Source organism: Rhinatrema bivittatum, chromosome 5, assembly GCF_901001135.1.
Source record: "Rhinatrema bivittatum chromosome 5, aRhiBiv1.1, whole genome shotgun sequence".
NCBI classification, from domain to species: Eukaryota; Metazoa; Chordata; class Amphibia; order Gymnophiona; family Rhinatrematidae; genus Rhinatrema; species Rhinatrema bivittatum.
This window is the reverse complement of record NC_042619.1, coordinates 65,759,340-65,782,088: the sequence shown is the minus strand read 5'-3', so window position 1 is coordinate 65,782,088 and position 22,749 is coordinate 65,759,340. Positions and strand designations below refer to the sequence as shown.

At 42.5% G+C, this 22,749-nt stretch overlaps 1 protein-coding gene across 2 annotated transcripts in view; it reads left to right on the top strand.

Annotated features, from left to right (window-relative positions):
• Positions 1 to 22,749, top strand: part of DCUN1D5 (defective in cullin neddylation 1 domain containing 5) — an 80,829-nt gene that overhangs the window by 27,990 nt on the left and 30,090 nt on the right. For both annotated transcript variants that reach the window (XM_029602425.1, XM_029602424.1), the window contains exons 5-7: positions 3,733 to 3,824; positions 20,263 to 20,371; positions 20,464 to 20,568. In XM_029602425.1, coding sequence (XP_029458285.1) covers positions 3,733 to 3,824; positions 20,263 to 20,371; positions 20,464 to 20,568 — 306 coding nt within the window. The remainder of the gene's footprint in view (positions 1 to 3,732; positions 3,825 to 20,262; positions 20,372 to 20,463; positions 20,569 to 22,749) is intronic.

The following is a 22,749-nucleotide window of genomic DNA, read 5'->3' as shown; positions in this document are numbered from 1 at the left end:
AGGATCATTGCAGAGCTTTCAAAGAAATCTTTCTAGGCATGATCAGTGGTTTTCTGCATATTACTGGACCTTCAGCTACTCAGCTTATACCTTTTTCTGTCAAAGAATATCCCACTGAACTGCTTTGGTAGCCATTTTTGACCCGAATTTTGTGTTTGCATGCTTCAGAATTATTTTTTCTGTACTCTGTTTCTACTACTTTTTCTCAGATATCACCTTAGTTACGCTTTTTTTTTTAATTTTTGTTTTTGACACTGCAGTATATGGTTGCAATTGTTTCTGTCCTGCAGATGCACATTCGATGTTAGTGGCCTAATAATGAAACCTCTCCCTCTCTTGGTATGTTATCTTGAAAATTGTCTTTACATTTGATTTTGCATCAAAGGAAGGAAGGCAGTTGTTACAAGGGATGCTCAAAATGCTCGCAGAGCATATCCCTGATGAATCATCACACTGAATGCAGCAAGTGTTCTGGCACAGGTTACATTGACTTTTTGTGTGGCTTCTGCACCTAGATGGCACCAAAAAGTCTGGTCTAGCAGGAAGAGACTTTGAGCTTTAACCATCCATAACAAACGGCCAGCACAAAGCTGGCCTCAAAGCCAAAGAAGACCCAGGAAACCAACCTGAGACCCACTGTTGACCAGGCCCTGTTGGCGCAATCCTTAGCTGCTTTAAATTTCACAGACTAAAATTAGGCTCTTAAACCAGAACAAATCCCTCTCAAGTTGTCATAAAGGCTGGACAGACTTGATTCCTGAATTGAGGCAGGTGAGTGGCAAGTGGCCGCAGAAATGCAGCATCTACCTGGCAGCCATCTTGACTCCTCCCCCCTAAGTAGTACAGGGGACTACTCATTTTAACAGTTAGCCAAGCTAGGAGCAAGGGAAACAATTACACCTCCACAAGGAAGAATCAGATAAACTGTATAAGAGAATTATAATTTCCTCTGCTTTCTCATGAAGGAGAAACTGAGTTCTGTGGGAAACAAATTTGGATCAAAGAATTTGTGCTATTATGGTCAAAAGTAAGGGGAAATGGCAATTGTATGCAGTTGCCTCTTCCCTGGTGGTCGGTCCTATTGATATCTCTATCTCTAAAATCCAGAAGGTTAATGCTATACTTGATGTTCGGGTAGTACATAATAAAACTGAGGTTTTGATGATCATTCCCAAGAGACCAAATTTGCATTATTAACTTTCCTAAATTGTCACCACTTCATATGCTCAAAAAAAAATTCTTTGAAATTTTGAAATATTCAGCAGAGGCTTTCCTGCCCTTATCTCAGATCTATTATTTATTAGTTGGCAATAAGGGAGGTGGACAACAGTTTGGTTTTGAACAAAATAGATTTAACTGACTCACTAAAACAGGAATTGTAAATAATTTGCAGAACTTTGTTACGTTTGCTTGGAGCCCTCTAGAGATTTGGCTCTTTTTTTCCAGAAAAAAAAATGTATTGTTTTATAATGCTAAATAGAGGGTATATCTGTATTTTTGAAAGCAGTCCCTAGAAAAGTGTAAATCTGTTTTGTCCTTTAGGCAATGTTTTTGAAGTTTCCCACAAATTGTATAGGGGCTTCCTATGTTTTTAATATTTATTTAATTTTTATTTGTTTTTAAATTCTTTACAGCTCTGGAGATTTGTTGCAAATAATTCTCAGTGAGGTTACGTTATTTCTTTTCCTTCTTTCCCAAGAAATTGTTGGGTTTTTTCCCGAATGATTTTTTTTCCTTTTGGAGTTATTTCCTTTTATTGTTATGTATAGCCGTGAGGACCTTTGTCTTGTTAGTGATTTTCCTGTTTAATTTTGTTATAAAATGAGAAAAAAATGAATAGCCTTACGTCATCCAGTGGCATGCAAGAAACCACTTTACATACCTAGAAACATTTTCCTAGAAAACGCTGGCATGATCCTCTAGCATTAGGTGGTATCACAGGACCCCAGATGTGTGGATTTTTTACATCGGTGCCTTGTAAGTAGTTTTGCTTTTTTTTGCCTGTTATATTGTGTATTTCTTATAGACGCCAGCATTTCATTTATATAGATTTTAGAAATACAGTAAAAGCTGCAGTATCCAGCATGTAACCAACTCTAAAGCTCAATCAACTGGTGTCCAACAGTGTTGCTTTTAAATTTAATTTTTTTACTGAGAGACTGCACAGGGTGCAGGGACTTTCACAGAGCAGGGTGCCATGGCATCAAAAAGGAACACATGTTCCTTTCTGATGCCATGGACCACACCAAGCTAGGGCATATATCAACCTTTAAAGGTAAGGGAGTGTGTTTTTTTTTGTTTTTTTTGGGGGGGGGGGGGGAGGAAGAGAAAGACAAAGTATGGGAAGAAGGAGGAAGAGTATTGGGTGGAGGGAGAGCAGTGGGTGGGGTGTGACTGATATTCTGGGGGATGACATAGAGGACCCCATTCCACATGTCAGTACGGGCACTTTTTTCTAGAAAACCCCCCCACCATTCTAGCTTATCCTGCAACTGTGGTTATAAATGCTTCCATCAACAAGTGGAGGACAGAAGCAAAAGCATGCTGTATTGATTATCGCACAGAAATTGGACATAATCACCTGGAGAAATGAGAAAACAGAAGCAGGTTGAGACAGGAATTCAGTGTTGGCTCATATAAAATCTGTGACATCATTTCACAGAAGACAGAGTTACAACATTTAGTGACAAATGCTGAAATAAAGCAATTAATCAATGTATGCTGCATGAACCAAAACTGGAACATTTAGAATAAGGTATTGTGTGAATAATTTGCCATAAATCATTCGTAGGGAGCTCTAACTTGTACCACAATTCTGATTGGAAAAAGTTACAAAAGACTTGGAGAAAATTGTGGACAGCAGTGATTTTTGCAGAGGAATTTGAAGAATTTGAAAGTTTGTGTGCAAGAGAGAGAGAATTTGCTAAGATATTGTTTTTGCCCTTCCAAATGTTGATTCCACAACCCTGTCACTGAACTTGAAGAGTGGGTTGATGTTGATCAAAACCTTGATGTTACAGCAACCTGTTACTGTGCTAAAATTATACAAAACATGCATATGAAGAGAGACACTGCACCTAAAGAAGATCAAAATGAAGAAACTGAAGTGATCTGCTGCATATTGCATTGAATCATTCTTGAAATTTGCTGAACTTATTCCACTAAATTTATTCCACTAAAGAGGTGATGTAACTTTAAATTCACAACTGTTTTCTAAAGAAACATTCGCAAGTTGCTTCAAAGAGCTTCTCCAAGCCTGTATCAAGGATTAAGGAATTTCATCACCATTGATATTGGATATTATTAATATTGATGTTTAAAACAATACAAGGGTATGAACAGTGTGGTGAAGAGAGGAAGTGGGAATAAGTAGTGTAGTGGGAAGAGGCATGAGTGAGGGAGCAAATGGGGTAGTTTGTGTGTGAGGGGGGGGGGCAAGGGAATGGGATAAGTAGTAAGTGGAGTGACCATTGAGTAATCTGTGTCTTCTATATCATTAATTATTGGGTTTCAATCAATACAGCATACATTTGTAAACAAAAAATATAGTGCATTTAATTTTTCACTCAAGTAGTTTTCATGAAAGAGAAATTCTCAGATACCAGTACAGTCAGTTAATTGGCGTGGAATATTCTCCATGCATGCCGGATAATGGGGCTTTTACTGCATACATTTTTCTGTTTTCTTGTTGTCTGACTTTTTTCTCTTTTCTAATTTATGCATTATTTCCAGATTATTATGTTAGTTTTAGCCTGGAAATTGGAGGCTGAAAGCATGGGATTTTTTACAAAGGAAGAATGGTTGAAGGGGATGACCTTATTACAGTAAGAGTTTTTGGTTGGCATATAAAAGCATTATTTTTTGATTTTTCTTTTATAGTAATCTAGTTCTTCACAGGTTATTAACTAGAAATGTTCAAGTCAGCATCCCTTTGTTTTTTGTTACTTTTGATACTTCATGACAAAATAACTTTGGTTGTCTTAGATTAATATAATCTAAACTATTAGATGACAACCTGTTGAATACTTTTTTCCACAGTTCACCTGTCCATTAATAGTATGTTGATTTGGAGTCAAAATAATATGAATATGGTAATTTCCCTTGTTTGGAATGTTCATGACTTCCACCCCATTTTTAAAAATATTGTGGACGATGGCTCTAAGCATAACTATAGTAGGAATAAAACTCCTCTTGAACAGGGAAATGTATGTCCTCTGGTAAAAAACCTTGCTTTTCAACTCTTCGGATGGCACAGAATTAACAAAAAATGTCTTGTCATTTGTATATTATCTTACATGATTATTGTTTGGAAGTTTTGTTTTTTTGGTGCTTGGGAAGATATTGGGTTGAAGTGGATAAGTAAGAACTAATCAGTTTTAAAAAGGTTACAATGTCAAGATGTTTGTGACTACAAAATGTTACTAAATAAAGGTCATATTTCACAAAAAAAAATTATAGCATTTGTAGAATATCTCTGCTGTACATATCTGTCACCTGGATCCTTGCTTACCATGAATCAAGAGGAGACTGGACAGTTGTTTAGAAAGTGGTAATTGACCAGGTTCCCCTTGCTTGCTGACAGTAGCATTCTGTTGGAAATAACATCGTGGCAGGATGTTATAACTAAATACATTTGATTTGTTTAGAATTGCAGCCATGCATGCAGCAGCCCAATTAGAGGCTCTGCTTTTTTACATCTGGGAAAAGAATGCAATTATAACATTGAAAAAGGGGTCTGTAGAAAGAGTACCCTACTGGGTCATAAACTTGTAGAGTTTCCCCAAACGTTTAGCTAATGTGACCCCATTTTAGCACTTGGAAATTCATATGACCCTAGAGAGGTTAGCAAGCCCTGGGAGGCGCGTATGTCCCGGGGCTTGCAAAAAGGGGCGGGGCCTGAGCCTCCAGGCACAGCGGCCATTTGCTGCTGTGCCTGGGATTGCGGGCCGGCCGTTGGCTGGCGCGCGTAACTTCTTCAACAAAGGTAAGGGGGGGCTTCTAGGTAGGGCTGGGGGGCAGGTTAGGGAGGGGAATGTGCAGGGGGGCAGAAGGAAAGTTCCCTCCAAGGCCGCAGTGAATTCTCAAAGTTATGAGCAGCATTGTGTGATGCTAGATAAATAAATTGCATTGGATAGTAAAGTCATCTACCGATGCGCTGGCAGTTTAGAGATGCTAGTGAATGTACTAAATTACCTCATGTTTGTAAGATTTCGGAGCGGCTTCGGAGGGAACGGAGGCAGGCTGTGCGGCTCGGCGCGCACAAGTTGCACAATTGTGCATCCCCTTGTGATCGCCGACCCTGGATTTTATAACATGCGCGCGACTGCGCGCACATGTTATAAAATCGGGCATAGATTTGTTCACGCCGGGTTGTGCGAACAAATCTGTGCTCGCGCGCGGGTTTTAAAATCTGCCCCTGAGAGTGTGTAAAGATGAAAATAGTTCCTTTCCCTCTGCTACCTGTCGGGTCGATACAGTAAGGCCGCGTTAGAGTGCGGCAGTGCCGGGCGCACCCTCGTTTGCCCCATGCACTGTTCTGATCACATACCGCTCGATACGCTATTTAAATTGCTTGCAAATGCAAGCCGCGTATGCAAAGCGTTAGGCGAAGCGTTAGGCCCGCGCAACCCATTTTACTGTATAGGCGCTTAATACAGCGCCTATACAGTATCCTGGGTGCGCTGGTACCTGTCATTTCAAATGACATTTGAAATGACAGGCACCAGGAAGTGGATTCCAACTTTAACCCAGGAAAACCTAAAAACCGAAAATCCTCTCCTCCCGAAGCGGCTCGACATGTGCCAACTTACCTTTTGTTGCTTTTCAGCCCCTTCCCTTCTCTGCCACCCTCCGGAGGGGGCAGCCGGCAGCGAAAGTGGCTCGCAGCGGTCCCCCCCGCGCAGGTCCCGGTTCTCCTGGCTCGGCAACAGCAGTACAACAGCTAGGGCTCCATCCATCCCAATCCTTCCTTCCTTCCTGGCTTGGACAAATTGTGAAGCGGCTTGCTTCACAATTTGGGGGTTAGGGTTGTGAAGCGGAGCGAAGCGTTCTTTCGTTGGCCGGAGCGCCCGTCGATTTGGGCGCTCCGGCCAATGAAAGCACATAGACGGGCGCGCGTGACGCACGCCGTGACGTCACGCGCGCCCGTCTATGTGCTTTCATTGGCCGGAGCGCCCAAATCGACGGGCGCTCCGGCCAACGAAAGAACGCTTCGCTCCGCTCGTGATGGAGAGGGCACAGAACAGTGGGCTCTCACCTCTCGCCGAGCCAGGAGAACCGGGACCTGCGCGGGGGGGGACACGCTGCAAGCCGCTTCACAATTTGGCCGAGCCAGGAAGGAAGGAAGGAAGGAAGGATTGGGGTAGATAGAGCCCTAGCTGTTGTACTGCTGTTGCTGTTGCCGAGCCAGGAGAACCGGGACCTGCACCGGGGGGACCGCTGCGAGCCGCTTTTGCCGCCGGCTGCCCCCTCCGGAGGGCGGCAGAGAAGGGGCTGAAAAGCAACAAAAGGTAAGAAAACAACAGAAAGTAATGTCGAGTCGCTTCGGGAGGAGGGGATTTTAGGTTTTTAGAGGTTTCCTTTTGGGGGAAAGTTTGTCGTCTACCTTACCCCTGCCTCTAAAGCAGGGGTAAGGCGGTAAGTTAGCAGGTTAACGCGGGGGCAAAATGGCAGGGTAAAAATGCGATAGTTGGGGCGGCGGCGTTACTGTATGGGAGGGAATAGCTAATTCGAATCGTTTACATCTCATATACATGCGCGTACGGAAGGGTTACCCGGGATTTAAAGAGGCGGTAAAAGATGGGTTAAACGGGGATAGTGTATCGCAGGAAGGGCTAACGCGGGCCGGAAAGTGAGTAGAAAAGCGGGTTAGGAGCGGGGTAACCGCGGCCCCACTTTACTATACCGAGCTGTGTGATACTACTGGCTGACCACAGGCTCCAGGTATCCGGATGCTGGTACTGACTTTGCCCTGCCACAGTGTTCTCCAGTGCCTGCTCTTTTCCCCCAGGTTGTGTGGACACCTATGTCTACCTAACAGCTTTTTTTGATTTGTATTCTGGTCAAACACTTCAAAGCGGAATGCCTACACTATTTCCTTGTCCCCAGAGGGCTTAAAAATATTAGTCATTTAACAAGCTCTGACTTTTATTATCATGGGAGGGAAGGTGTCACTGCAATATCAAGCTCCCTGATAAACTATCATGGTGTAATTTTTTTTATTTCAGCAAAAACCTGTGACAAAATATCATGCCAAGGTACCAGGGCCTATTAGTGTGGCGGCCCACCATAAAGAGCCAAATGGCCCGAAACAATCCCCTCCCTCCAAACTCTTACAATTTCCCCCCAGAAGTCTTTGGAGACTCCCAGCATCCCCTCTGCCACCTTCTGAGGCAATTCTGGATTCCCCATGAAAGAAAAAACTAGCATATTTCAATCCAGGCAGCGACAACCCATCCCTTTGCAAACTCTTCCCCTTTTATAAAAACAAAAAACAAAAAAATGCTCCCATAACTTCAAACCCTCCCCCCCCCCTGCAGCAGCACCCACCTTTCCCTTCCCTTCCCCTGTCCAGGATCCGAAGAAGCAACAATCACCAGGGTCTAGTGGATTTTCCCCAAACCCTTGCACATCCCCCTGCCACAGAAAATTACATTGGTGGTCTGAGGGTACCCTACCCCCAGCCTCCCTACCTTTCTGAAGGCTCAGTGCTGACTAGTGGGTTTCCTGGAGTGCCACCTAGCTCTGGGCCTGATTTATTTTCTAAAAGGACATTAACCTGACCTTGCCCCTATCGCATATGACTTTAGGTTTTTACTTTAATGAATGGATATTTTTGTATTTGTTTTAATTATGAATAGATGTATTGTAACCCTCTTGGCACGACAGGTTTGTTATAAATGGTCTATAAATGTGTTAAAATTTAAAAACAAAAATGTATATACCTTCAAACCTTCTAAAAGGTAGTGGGAGGCCAAGGGTGGGGAATTGGGGGTGAGGTTTCCCCAGCCCACCAGGGTTTCTTTTTTTTTTTTGTGGGAGGAAGCTTGGGGGCCACTAGTCCCAGGGATTGTTACTTCTTCAGATCTGGGGGTGAAGGGAGAGGAGGGGTAGGGGGCTGCTGGGGGGGGGGGGGGGATTAGGGTGTTTTGAAGACATTTGGGGGTACTTTTTTTGATAAAAGGGGACAGGTTTGGGAAAGGGTTAGGCTGTCACCACACAGATTAAAATATACTATTTTTTCTTTTTTTGGGGTGGGGGGGGGGCAGTAGGGTTCTCCAGGTTTGGGTGGGGTGTTTCAGGCCACTTTGCCTGCTAAATTTTCTTGTGTGCCCATCAGGTCTTGCGCTAGGCTAGTATCCCGATCCTCCCGCAAGAAAATAACTACACCTCTCTCAAACATGATAAATAAGGGCTTATTTTATTTATTTTATTTATTTATTTAAGGTTTTTATATACCGGCATTCATGAAGCGATCACATCATGCTGGTTTACAAATAAACAGGGGTGCAATAAATACATCAAAACAGAAATAACGTGTCGAAGAAAGCAGTTACAATTAACATAACATAAGAAATTGCCATGCTGGGACAGACCAAGGGTCCATCAAGCCCAGCATCCTGTCTCCAACAGAGGCCAAAAACCAGGCCACAAGAACCTGGCAATTACCCAAACACTAAGAAGAATCCATGCTACTGATGCAATTAATAGCAGTGGCTAATCCCTAAGTATAATTGATTAATAGCCATTAATGGACTTCTCCTCCAAGAACTTATCCAAACCTTTTTTAAACCCAGCTACACTAACTGCACTAACTACCTTCTCTGGCAACAAATTCCAGAGCTTTATTGTGCGTTGAGTGAAAAAGAATTTTCCTCCGATTAGTCCTTAAATGTGTTACTTGCTAACTTCATGGAATGCCCCCTAGTACTTCTATTATTCGTATCGGTAAATAACCGAGTCATATCTACTCGTTCAAGACCTCTCATGATCTTAAAGACCTCTATCATATCCCCCCTCAGCCGTCTCTTCTCCAAGCTGAACAGCCCTAACCTCTTCAGCCTTTCCTCATAGGGGAGCTGTTCCATCCCCTTTATCATTTTGGTTGCTCTTCTCTGTACCTTCTCCATTGCAACTATATCTTTTTTAAGATGCGGTGACCAGAATTGTACACAGTATTCAAGGTGCGGTCTCACCATGGAGCGATACAGAGGCATTATGACATTTTCCGTTCTATGAGGTACCCTTCCTAATAATTCCTAACATTCTATTTGCTTTTTTGACTGCTGCAGCACACTGAGCCGACGATTTTAAAGTATTATCCACTATGATGCCTAGATCTTTTTCCTGGGTGGTAGCTCCTAATATGGAACCTAACATCGTGTAATTACAGCAAGGGTTATTTTTCCCTATGTGCAACACCTTGCACTTGTCCACATTAAATTTCATCTGCCATTTGGATGCCCAATCTTCCAGTCTTGCAAGGTCCTCCTGTAATGTATCACAGTCTGCCTGTGATTTAACTACTCTGAATAATTTTGTATCATCCGCAAATTTGATAACCTCACTAGTTGTATTCCTTTCCAGATCATTTATATATATATTGAAAAGCACCGGTCCCAATACAGATCCCTGAGGTACTCCACTGTTTACCCTTTTCCACTGAGAATATTGACCATTTAATCCTACTCTCTGTTTCCTGTCTTTTAACCAGTTTGTAATCCACGAAAGGGCATCGCCTCCTATCCCATGACTTTTTAATTTTCGTAGAAGCCTCTCATGAGGGACTTTGTCAAACGCCTTCTGAAAATCCAAATACACTACATCTACTGGTTCACCTTTATCCACATGTTTATTAACCCCTTCAAAAAAATGAAGCAGATTTGTTAGGCAAGACTTCTCTTGGGTAAATCCATGTTGACTGTGTCCCATTAAATCATGTCTTTCTATATGCTCTACAATTTTGATCTTGAGAATAGTTTCCACTATTTTTCCTGGCACTGAAGTCAGGCTCACTGGTCTATAATTACCCGGATCGCCCCTGGAGCCTTTTTTAAATATTGGGGTTACATTGGCCACCCTCCAGTCTTCAGGTACAATGGATGATTTTAATGATAGGTTACAAATTTTAACTAATAGATCAGAAATTTCATTTTTGAGTTCTTTCAGAACCCTAGGATGCATACCATCCGGTCAAGGTGATTTGCTACTCTTTAGTTTGTCAATCTGGCCTACTACATCTTCCAGGTTCACAGTGATTTCGTTCAGTTCGTCTGAGTCATCACCCCTGAAAACCATCTCCGGAACTGGTATCTCCCCAACATCCTCATTAGTAAACACGGAGGCAAAGAATTCATTTAGTCTTTCTGCAATGGCCTTATCTTCCCTAAGAGCCTAAGACTATTGAACTGGGATCAGAGGAAATAAAGATAGTTTAGCAGAGACTAAATTATATACAAGGAGATGAGGTACAGCTGCTGTGTTGGATTATGTTTTTGGGAGTCATCTGTATCATTTTATTAGCATAGGATTAGCTATATATGAGCTGCTTTGCGTGGATTTGAAAAATTCATGTATGCAAATTCCATGCAAAGCAGATCATTGTAATAGTAGCGGGTTTCATGTCCTAACATTACGCAATATCCAGCATTTATCGCGTGTTGTAACATAATGTGACTTAGTACATCTAGCTGTTAGTTTGTACCTGTAGCTTCAAGGCCTTGGCTGCCTTGGCTATTATTGCCAGCATAGCATCTCCTCCAGGACATAAAGCAGTTTCATGCAGAAAGAGTACCTAAAAACAGACAAAACAGTAAGATGTAAAAAATAAAAGATAAACAATTTTTACAATGGTTCTCTATTTTGGTTTGCGTTCAATTTTTTCACAAAATTTTCTACTCCTGGTATAAAATATTGACCTCTTAAGGCAGTGATGGCGAACTCCAGTCCTCGAGTGCCACAAACAGGCCAGGTTGCTTTCACTGTCCTAGGGAGAAAATATTGACTGCCAAAAGATGAAGTGCCACTTTTTCCTCCTCTATCCCACCCTCAAACCTTATAGCACATCACTAATCCTTATAGCTGGGGGTCTTAGCTTGTATAACTGACTGCCTATAAGACAAATAACCTGGAACCTAATCCAGAATATATGGCATGAAATTAAAAAAAAGAAAATGGCAATACACAAGTTAACATGTTATCACTATCCCTCCTGAGGCTTCAGAGTTTCTCCATTATTATGTAGGAATAAGTCAACAAATAGATTGAAGGTGTTACCTTTTTTATTGAGTAACTTAATTCATTTCACAATTTGTTTGATCTTTTATTTCTTCATATTCAAATAAACTAATATGGCAACCATGATACTTTGCTCCATTAATAAGTGAAAGTGTCTGTCTGTATTTGCTTTGATTGTATTTTTTTAAAAGTATTGATGACATTTTCAATAATGTCATCAACAACAACCAAAGCAGTCATGCTGTGTTGTCCACTGCAAGGATCATTTCACCATAGAATAATAAAATCAATATATATCCATGAAGAAACAACAAAATTGCTTTAAAAAATGAGGCTAAATAATAAAGATCTCTTTCCATAGTTTGTTTCTCAGACATTTTCTTTGAGGCCTGTATTAGTCTGGAAGGTACTGTTTGGAATATTTTCTCTCACAAAAATGTTTTTCACGTAGATAAGCAGCTAAATTAGCCATGCTGTCTGGGTACGTCTTTTGTGCCACTAGGTGGCGGAGCTCTCTAAGTCTAGGAAAGTCTTTCAGCTAGGTGCTCCCTCTTGCATCCTGTCAGGATTGCCTCAGGCTCCTCAGTCAGTTTTTTTTTCCGCTAGGTGCTCCCTCTTGCATCCTGTCAGGATTGCCTCAGGCTCCTCAGTCAGTTTTTTTTTCCGCGGAACTCTTCTCCAGAGAGAAAATTACATTCTGTGAGGAAACAGTTTCCAGAAGTTAAAAAAAAAAGATTTAACATCTATCAGGGTCTGAGTGAATATGCCTCGACCAGGTTTTAAATTTTGCTTCTGTGGCAAAATTATGTTGGCCACAGATGGCCATATCTTCTGTTATATATGCCTTGGACCCCAGCGTGACCAAAGAAATTGTGTGGACTGCGGACGCATGTCCCCACGGGCCGAAAGACAACGAGCTGCGAAGTTTCAGGACCTGCAGTCCAGGGCTTCAGGCTCTTATGCCCCTTCAGAAGCCTCTGTTCGCTCTTCTCCAGGTCCTAAACTGAGAAAGAAGGCTCCTGTGTCGAGGAGGGCCTCCTCTGTCGAACCCCCCCCCCCCCCCCAGGTCAGGACACCGACCTTTAAGCGCCAGCCAGGATTTGCCGCACGGCGTGGGGGATGCGTCGGTGGCATCGTGGCCGCACGTTTCACTAATGCACTCTGCAAAATCGATGCATTGATGCTCCGAGGACAGATGCGCCAAGACCATGTCAAAGCGCTGGAGTGTCGAAGCATCGACGCAAAGTCTGCTTCGGACAACGCACCTGCGACGCGTCCAACCACAGTTGATGCACCTGTTACTCCCTTGACGCAGCCGATGCATAAACAGCCAAAGAAGCACAATTCTGCACACGAGACGCAGAGCGGATATACCACCCTTATTAGTAGAATCTGAGCATGAAGTTTCACCATTACATCTCTCAGACACGTCTCCTTCGTCACCAGCAGCATCGTCATCTCTTTCCTTAACCTCGAATGGTGCGCATGTTCCAGGCAAAACACATTCCATTCTACAGCCTGATTCATCGCCTGCCCCATCTACATCTGGGTTAGCAACACAGGCTATATCTCAGATTACAACTATTCTCACACAGTTTTTGCAGTCAGTGGAAAAATCTTATTTACCACTCACAGTGCCTTCACCACTAGCACAATCAGTTCCAAAGGATCCAGTCTTACCCGGTCCAGCACCAAAGGACCTCCAACTTTACCTTCACCTATCGTAGAGGAAATTTCTGATTCCGAAACTTCCTTAAATTCTTCAACCGGTTACTCTTGTGACCCAATAGAAGTGCCTCCACAGACCACCTTCACCTCCTGAAGACCTGTCCTGTTCATAGTTTATAGAGAAGGTAGGACAAATGCTGAATGTGGAAACCAGGAGGATTCCGGACCCCCAACAAGAAATGTTGGGCATACTAAAATTTTTGACACGCCCAATTAACCGGTAGCCTTACCACAGCACCCTGTGTTAACATCATTACTAGAAAAGTTGTGGGACACTCCTTTGTCCACCCCTCCAACATCTAGAAAGGTGGATCTTTAAATATAGGATGAAAGATTCCTCTTTTCATGCTGCAGTTCAACTTCCGCATCAGTCAATCATAGTGGAATTGGCGATGCAAAAAGCTCGCAAGTTGAGAATTCATTCTAACACGCCACCAAATAAGGATAATACATCACTTGATGACTTCGCAAAGAAGTCCTTTCAATCGGCAATGCTCAATACTAGAATTCAGAATCACCAGTTCTACATAGCTCAATATCTGTTTGAGAATCTGCAAGCATTAAAACCGCACCTTCAGCAGGGATCTCCAGATGTGGCGATACCTCCTCAGTACCATAACATAGAGGAAGGACTGAGACACCTTTTAAGATCGATCTATGAGGGCTTCGATGTCTCTTCTAAATCCTCTGCAAATGCCTTAGCGGCCAGACGTCTCGCATGGCTGTGTTCCAGCGCCATACGTGATGACGTCCACGACAAGCTTGTGAATGTACCTTGTCGGCTGGATAATTTGTTTGGAGACCAATTCACTAATACCGTTACAAAATTAAAAGAACAAAAAACAGCAGTTCTTTCCTTAACAACCCCTCAGCATTCATTCTCAACACAACGTCACTACACCGCTTCTGCCCCGTATAGAAGGTCAACCTTTAAAACCTTCAAGCCATACTCCTATTATAAGCCTCAAACATATTACCCAGCAAGACAACAGCCCTATCAGCAGCAAACACCACGCCAGCGTGCAAGGACCACTCGTCATCCGAGACAAGCAGCTGACCCTCAACCACCAAACCCCAATTGGGTTTTTAAAAATAATTATGCTACCGTCACCACCGTGGGAGGACGATTGTCCAACTATCTCCCAGCCTGGAGTCAAATCACATCGGATTAATGGGTATTGTCCATAATAAAACAAGATTATTCTCTTCACTTTTCATCTTTTCCCACCCTTCCACACTGGATTCATCAAAAATCTTTCACACCTCACAAAGCACATCTTCTGCAGGAAATCAAACTTATCTTACAGAACAACTGTATTCAGAAGATACCTTTCCCGGAGAAACATCAAGGGTTTTACTCCCAAATCTTCCTAATTCCCAAGAAATCAGGAGGACTATGACCGATCTTAGATCTCCGTTCACTCAACAAACACCTCCAGAAAGAGAAATTCAAGATGACTTCTCTCAAATCCATTCTTCCATTTCTCCAGCCCAGGGATTGGATGTGCTCACTGGACTTGAAGGATGCATATGCGCACAGTCCAATACATCCTAGTTCCTGGTGTTACCTTTGCTTCCAAGCGGACAACCAGCACTTCCAATACAGAGTTCTTCCATTTGGCCTTTCTTCTGCTCCAAAAGTATTCACCAAATGCCTTCGACATCAGGGGGTGCAAATATTTCCCTATCTGGACAATTGGCTCATAGTAGCATCCAATCAAACACTGCTACGAGACAATCTTCTTCGAACAATCTCTTGCCTGGACAATCTAGGCCTTCTCATCAATTATGAAAAATAAAATCTGGAACCCACTCAAACCTTACAATTCATAGGAGCCTACATCAACACAGTTCAAGACAAGGCATTCCTTCCTCACCGAAAGCATTAGCCCTCTCCACACTGACCACGTCTCTCCTACACGAGTCAACAGTTCCAACTCGCCAAGTCCTCACTGTTCTAGGGCACACAGCAGCATCCATTTACGTAGTTCCACATATGCGTCTGCATATGTGCCGCCTACAATGGGGTTTGAAACATTAATGGGTCGAATTCCTCCACCCGTTGTCCACTCCAATTTCCATAACTATCAGCATGAAAAGGAACCTACAGTGGTGGCTACTCCCAGGAACACTGCTAGAGGGCTCCCCTCTAAGCCCATTACGACATCAAGTCATACTAACCACAGACGCATCTCCCAAGGGATAGGGGGCACACCTGGACTACTTTCAGACACAGGATCAGTGGACCACATATGAGCAAACGCTACACATCAACCTCCTGGAACTAAAAGCAGTAAGTTACACCCTTCGAGCTTTCGAGGATTCCCTATGGAGGAAAATAGTCATGATTCACACGGACAATCAAGTTACAATGTTTTACATAAACAAGGAAGGAGGGTCTGGTTCATGGAACCTTGGCAAAGAAGCAGTTCAGATTCTGGAATGGGCCCACCACAGATCCATCTCACTCCAGGCAACTTACCTACCTGGCATTCACAATTCCAGAGCAGACAAACTCAGCAGAATATTTCATCCCCACGAATGGGAACTGAATCCGGAGATGACCCAGCACATATTCTCTATTTGGGGTCTCCCTTCCATCGACCTATTTGCAACAGAGAACAACAGAAAATCAAAGACCTTTTGTTCGGTTTACCTGAGCCTACACAGACTTGCTCCGGATGCCTTTTAAATAAGTTAATCGCACGGTTTGTTATATGCGTTCCCTCCGATACTGCTCATCGCTTGCACGATACAGAGATGCAGAGATGCATTGAAGACCAAGAGGATCTGATACTAATCCCACCAGCATGGCCAAGACAGCCATGGGGAACCACAAAGAAATAGATGCCAATAAAGTATTTTCCAAAATCTTTAATGGGTGGAGAAGTATGGGACAATTGATAAAATTCGCCCGACTCGGGCCGAGTTTCACCACCTTTTAGTGGCTGCCTCAGTGGCTATGGATAAACATACATATTGACATAATAAATACATATAAAAACATGAATAAATGTGTAAAAACAAGAAAACTTAAGAACATAAGAATTTGCCATGCTGAGTCAGACCAAGGGTCCATCAAGCCCAGCATCCTGTTTCCAACAGAGGCCAAACCAGGCCACAAGAAACTGGCAATTACCCAAACACTAAGAAGATCCCATGTCACTGATGCAATTAATAGCAGTGGCTATTCCCTAAGTAAATTTGATTAATAGCCGTTAATGGACTTCTCCTCCAAGAACTTATCCAAACATTTTTTGAACCCAGCTGCACTAACTGCACTAACCACATCCTCTGGCAACAAATTCCAGAGCTTTATTGTACGTTGAGTGAAAAAGAATTTTCTCCAATTAGTCTTAAATGTGCTACTTGCTAACTTCATGAAATGCCCCCTAGTCCTCCTATTATTTGAAAGTGTAAATAACCGATTCACATCTACTCGTTCAAGTCCTCTCATGATCATAAAGACCTCTATCATATCCCCCCTCAGCCGTCTCTTCTCCAAGCTGAACAGCCCTAACCTCTTCAGCCTTTCCTCATAGGGAGCTTTTCCATCCCCTTTATCATTTTGGTTGCCCTTCTCTGTACCTTTTCCATCGCAACTATATCTTTTTTTGAGATGCGGCGACCAGAATTGTACACAGTATTCAAGGTGCGGTCTCACCATGGAGCGATACAGAGGCATATGACATTTTCCGTTTTATTAACCATTCCCTTCCTAATAATTCCTAACATTCTGTTTGCTTTTTTGACTGCTGCAGCACACTGAGCCGATGATTTTAACGTATTGTCCACTATGATGCCTAGATCTTTTTCCTGGGTGGTAGCACCTAATATGAAACCTAACATCGTGTAACTACAGCAAGGGTTATTTTTCCCTATATGCAACACCTTGCACTTGTCCACATTAAATTTCATCTACCATTTGGATGCCCAATCTTCCAGTCTTGCAAGGTCCTCCTGTAATGTATCACAATCCGCTTGTGATTTAACTACTCTGAATAATTTTGTATCATCCGCAAATTTGATGACCTCACTCATCGTATTCCTTTCCAGATCATTTATATATATATATATATTGAAAAGCACCGGTCCAAGTACAGATCCCTGAGGCACTCCACTGCTTACCCTTTTCCACTGAGAAAATTGACCATTTAATCCTACTCTCTGTTTCCTGTTTTTAACCAGTTTGTAATCCATGAAAAGACATCGCCTCCTATCCCATGACTTTTTAGTTTTCTTAGAAGCCTCTCATGAGGGACTTTGTCAAATGCCTTCTGAAACCTCCAAGTACACTATATCTATCGGTTCACCTTTATCCACATGTTTATTAACCCCTTCAAAAATAAGAAATATAAAAACAATCAAAATAATTAAAAAAAACCGATAAACGATAAAAATCAATAAAAAGAACCTCACATCAAACTGAATTGAATGAGACAAACCAGAAGACATGCCATGAAATAATGTAGATAGAGTAACAGAGCATAAAACTGACAGCCACCATCTAGAGTGCAGTGCCTCATTCTGAAAGTACCTAAAGATCAGTCAGAGACCTACATATATTGAAAATCATTATATACTAAACTGCATTGATTCAAACTATCTATTAAAGAAACTGAAAAGATTAATAATAAGAAAGTATACCTCAAAATGACTTCTCAAATGTGAAAAACAAATATGGAATGTGTGTTCAAAAGTCAACAGCAGTGCAAACTTATCTGTAAGATGACAATGAGTGAAGAATAATCAAATATTGAATGAATGAGAGATTGAAAAATATATAGGAGGGGGAAAGGGAGGAATTATGGTACCACACCTTTAATGAAGCAGACTGCACTTAAAAATCTAACGGTTCCATTCAACCAAATGGTGCGCTTACTAAAAGGGGGTACAAGAAGAGAATGAATCATTCATAAAATGCACAGATACAAATTAGAGTGACTGGATATAACTTAGAAAATTCAAATGTGTGTAACAGAATGCAGTGAAAATGAAAACAAAATCTATTGTGTGTTATGAGATGATGGCGCTGAAAACAAAAGAACGCAGCGTTTCAGTGCAACTAATGGATAATGACACAGTGGAGGGTTAAAACCGTGTAAGACTTAAAAATAATAAGCTTGGTTACATACAAACACATAACTAAAGGGGTGCAAGGGGAATGGAAATAAATGATAGTATAAATTTAACTAAGGGTCTGCCGACTGATCAATTGACCCCGTATGTGTCAAACAGGGAGCCGTGAAAATGAAACTGATGTTTGATTTGAGGTTCTTTTTATTGATTTATTGTTTTTTATTATTTTTGTTTTTATATTTATTTCTTATTTGTTATCTTGTTTTTACACATTTATTCATGTTTTTATATGTATTTATTATTGTGTCAATATGTATGTTTATCCATAGCCCCTGAGGCAGCCACTAGAAGGTGGCGAAACTTGGCCTGAGTCGGGCAAATTTTATCAATTGTCCCATACGTCTCCACCCATTAAAAATTTTGGAAATACTTTATTGGCATCTATTTCTTTGTTGTTCCTCACGGCTTTTTTAGATTGCCTACCTTGTTGCTTTCTGGGCCCAAGACAGCATGGTACAGCTACCCTCCTCCGCCTCTCAATTCACAACCTAATGTCCCTGGGAAACAGTGATCACCTTCTTACCCAGGACAATGGAACACTACTACATCCCCTTCACTCTTCCCTACACCTCGCAGCATGGAGATTGAACGGCTCGCATATCACACTTAAACATTTCTCCTGCTCTTCAGAACATATTACTGTCCTCAAGAAAGATGTCCACCAGACTAAATTACCAAAGAAAATGGTCTCGCTACAATTCTGGTGTTTATCCACAGGTAATGACCCATTCACTTGTTCACCGGAACAACTTCTATTATACCTTCATCTCCTTTACACTGACGGCCTTGCCACTTCCTCCCTCCAGGTTCATTTGAGTGCCATCGCGGCTTACCACACTCCTCTTAATGGTGAGCCTATTTCATGTCATTCTTTAGTATCCAGATTTATGAAAGGTGTGCTACACCTACATCCACCTTTACAGAAACCACCAGTGCCATGGGACATTAATATAGTTATCGAACAGCTAATGCTTCCACCATTTGAACCTTTAGACACTTGTCACCTTTGCTACCTCTCGTGGAAGGTACTTTTCCTGGTGGCACTAACCTCAGCAAGACGGGTAAGTGAACTACAAGCCCTGGTTCACTACCCTTCTTATCTTCAATTTCACCATGACAAAGTGACCTTACGGACACACCCGAAATTTCTACCAAAGGTGATTTCCAGTTTCCATATTAACCAGGCTATCACCTTGCCTACATTCCACCCAAAGCCGCCTCATAATGACAATGATAGGAAACTGCATACTCTAGACTGCAAACGTGAGCTGGCCTACTACAAACAGCGCACACATTCCGCAATAGGCCATCACAACTATTCCTTTTGTTCAATCCAAATGCGCAAGGACGGCTAGTAACGAAGAGAACTTTATCCACATGAATATCCAACTGTATCCAGTTTTGCTAAGCACAAAAATCGCTAACGTTAGCTACGATACCAAAAGTGCATCAGGTGTGCGCCATGGCAGCTTCAATGGCCAGTCTCCACGAAGTACCAATTGTAGACATTTGTAAAGCAGCGACATGGTCATCGCTACACACTTTCACATCCCACTACTGTTTGGATAGCCAATCAGTGGATGATTTACTGATGGGTCGGACTATCCTACAGAAGAGCACAAATTCCACACACACAAAGCCTTATTGAGCACAATAGACTAATTTACATAACGAAACTGCTCAATACATCAGCTAGAGACTCCCAGACAGCGTGGCTAATTCAGCTGCTTTTCTACATGAAAAGAGCAAGTTTTCTTACCATAAACGGTGTTTTCCGTAGATAGCAGATGACTTAGCCATGCTGACTCACCCGCCTCCCCGGACAGTTCTCACCTAAAATACTACTTGCTTGGATACTGACTGAGGAGCCTGAGGCAATTCTGACAGGATGCAGGCGGGAGCACCTAGCTGAAAGACTTTACTAGACTTAGAGAGAGCTCTGCCACCTAGTGGCATGGAAGACGTACCCAGACAGCATGGCTAAATCAGCTGCTAACTATGGAAAACACCGTTTATGGTAAGCAAACTTGCTCTTATAGGTAGAAGCATTTTGAGCCTCTAAACTTGGAAATGTATATATCAAAACTATTGTAATTTAGGGATTTTTATGGTGTCTTCCTGTATAACATATAACCATATATATTTTTTTTTAATTTTAAGATGTGACTGCACAGAAAGATTACAAAGTAAATTTGATTATTTGCGCTTACAACTGAATGATATTTCATCTTTTAAGAACATATACAGATATGCTTTTGATTTTGCAAGGGTAAGTCCAATTCTTAATTTTCTCATTTAATAGCATTCCTAGAGAATTGTTGTTACTTCAAGAATTAATGTTTAAGTTTTTTTTATTTGTAGGACAAAGACCAGAGAAGTCTCGATATTGACACCGCAAAGTCTATGTTGGCTCTTCTACTTGGAAGAACATGGCCTCTTTTCTCAGTATTCTATCAGTTCTTGGAGGTATGTGTGTTTTTTATATTTACATCTGTTTCTTCTAGTGATCAGCATACAGGCATATCTTAACTGCATGAGTCATAACAGAGCTCCCATTATTAGAGCATATGGGGAGGTCTCCGGCAAGACTAGCCATTGATGCCAAATTAATCCTGCACCATTGCCCAAGCTGCATGAAATTAACTTGGATTCTTTGTATGTGAGTAAATCGCATCTGCTTGCTCATATCCTTTTAGTCTTCTGCCTTTTTCACTTTGTTCAGTTTTCTTGAAGGAAACTCTTCTATAAACTCAGGACTTCATAATTTATGAAGGATTACTGCTTAATAGTGGTTTCCTCTGAAAAGTAATCTCTCTCCGTTTTTTTTTTTTCCAACAGATGTATCATTCTGGTTGTTATGTAAAGTCTCAGCATTCAGGACAGAGAGGAGTAAGGGGAACTAAAAGGGTTAACTGTAGACCAAAGGGGTAGATTTTTATATGATCAACAGTTACTTACTAAAAGTATTGATGCTTTGATCACTGCTAAGTGTTTCTACAACAAATGTTTGAGCACTTAAACAGTATAAAAGGAATAAAAATATTTGGAGATGTGACTTAGGTTTAACTACATGTTTATCTTACCTGTACCCACAGCCACTAGGAAATTGTTGAAAACTTAAATCAAAAATTGTCAGAATTTATTTAGACATAGTTGTACAACTTCTTTGGAAAATCTGTGCTTCAGGTTTGGAATTGTTACATCCTCATTTCTTATCAAGGGGCTTTTCCTTGAAAAAGATTGTACAGTGGACCCTCGAGTTACAATCGGCTTGACAATCGAACAACTTGGGTTTCAACCAAAATTTTAGTTTTGAGTTACAACTAAAGTCTTGAGTTACAACCTGAATGCCGGCCAAGGCCATGTGTAACCGCTCGTGCGTGCGATTGCTTCTAATTGGGCGTTCCCTGTACATACCCGGATCAGTCTAGACTGTGGGTTGAGCCTCCTGTCCAGCAGATGGAGACAGTCTAAAACTGAAAGGATATCCTATATCAGGACAGAACCCTACCCTGCAGCCCTTCAGTATTTGTCTGTCTCCAGCAGATAGATCAGCTCACCCTGCGGTCTCCTGATCTGGGCTGTTTAGTCCTTCTTTTCTTTCCGTATAGGGTCAAGCAAGTAGTATCGTAGTTCTCATATTTATTTAATCTTAAAAAAAAAAAAAGCAATTTTACATTTGTAATCTGCCTCATATTGGACTCTGTCCCTTCCTTTCTCAGGAGACGCTCCGTCTCCTGGCTCTTGCCGGACCTAGGGGGGCTTGGCCCCTTGTGCAGGGCATAGCCTAGGTCCGAGACTGCTTCCTTGGCGGGGGGGAATTGATATTGGTGGTCCAGTCACTCACTCCCCTCCCCCTCGCTGGCTGCCTTGAGGGCTCCGGGCTCTCCTTTTTCTTCCCCTCAGTTTAAAAAAAAAAAAAAAAAAGTCTCATAAAAGAATTTTTCGTTTTATTATACTAACAGGCTGGCAGAAAGGGGGGACTAAGTTTTATTTGTTAAGTTTTATTTGTTAAGCCGGCCAGCAGCCAGCCCAGTAGAGCGTGCAGGACTCACCCCCCTGCCTCCGCTCCTTACCGGCACTTTACAGATTTTTCTCATCATCTGTTTATTCATTTCCTGTGCAGTTTTGCGGCTCCTCTTCGCTGGGGATGCTGCGGCCAAGTGCCTGTATCGCATGTGGGGGAGCCCTCGGCGCTCTGCTCAGCGTGCCTGCCGGGTGAGGAGGGTCCCTCCTCGGCAGCGCTAACAAATTTAGCCCGGGGCCGCGCTCCCCCACGCATGGCCAGGCCGTTCCCGGGTCGGTAAACCGTGGGAACGGCGGCCATTTTGGGAATCTCGGCAGCTCCTGATTCGGAGCTGCCAGGGACTGGGGATGCGTTTTTAGAGGAGTTTCCCCCCCGATTTAAGTCCCGAGGCCCCTAGGGATTAGGTCCCTGACCCCCCCCCTCCGGCAAGACTAGGGCCTGTTTCTCCTCAGAATTTGTGTTCTTTTGCACAAATCTTATTTGGCCAGCTTGCAGGAGGAGGAGGACACCCCCCCCCCCCCCGGTCCCCTGCCGGTGAAAATCCCTCGGTCGACTCGTCGCCCGTCCTCCCGACCCTGGAGCCACAGGGGCCCGTCAGGGTGCGGTGGTCCCAGGGGTGC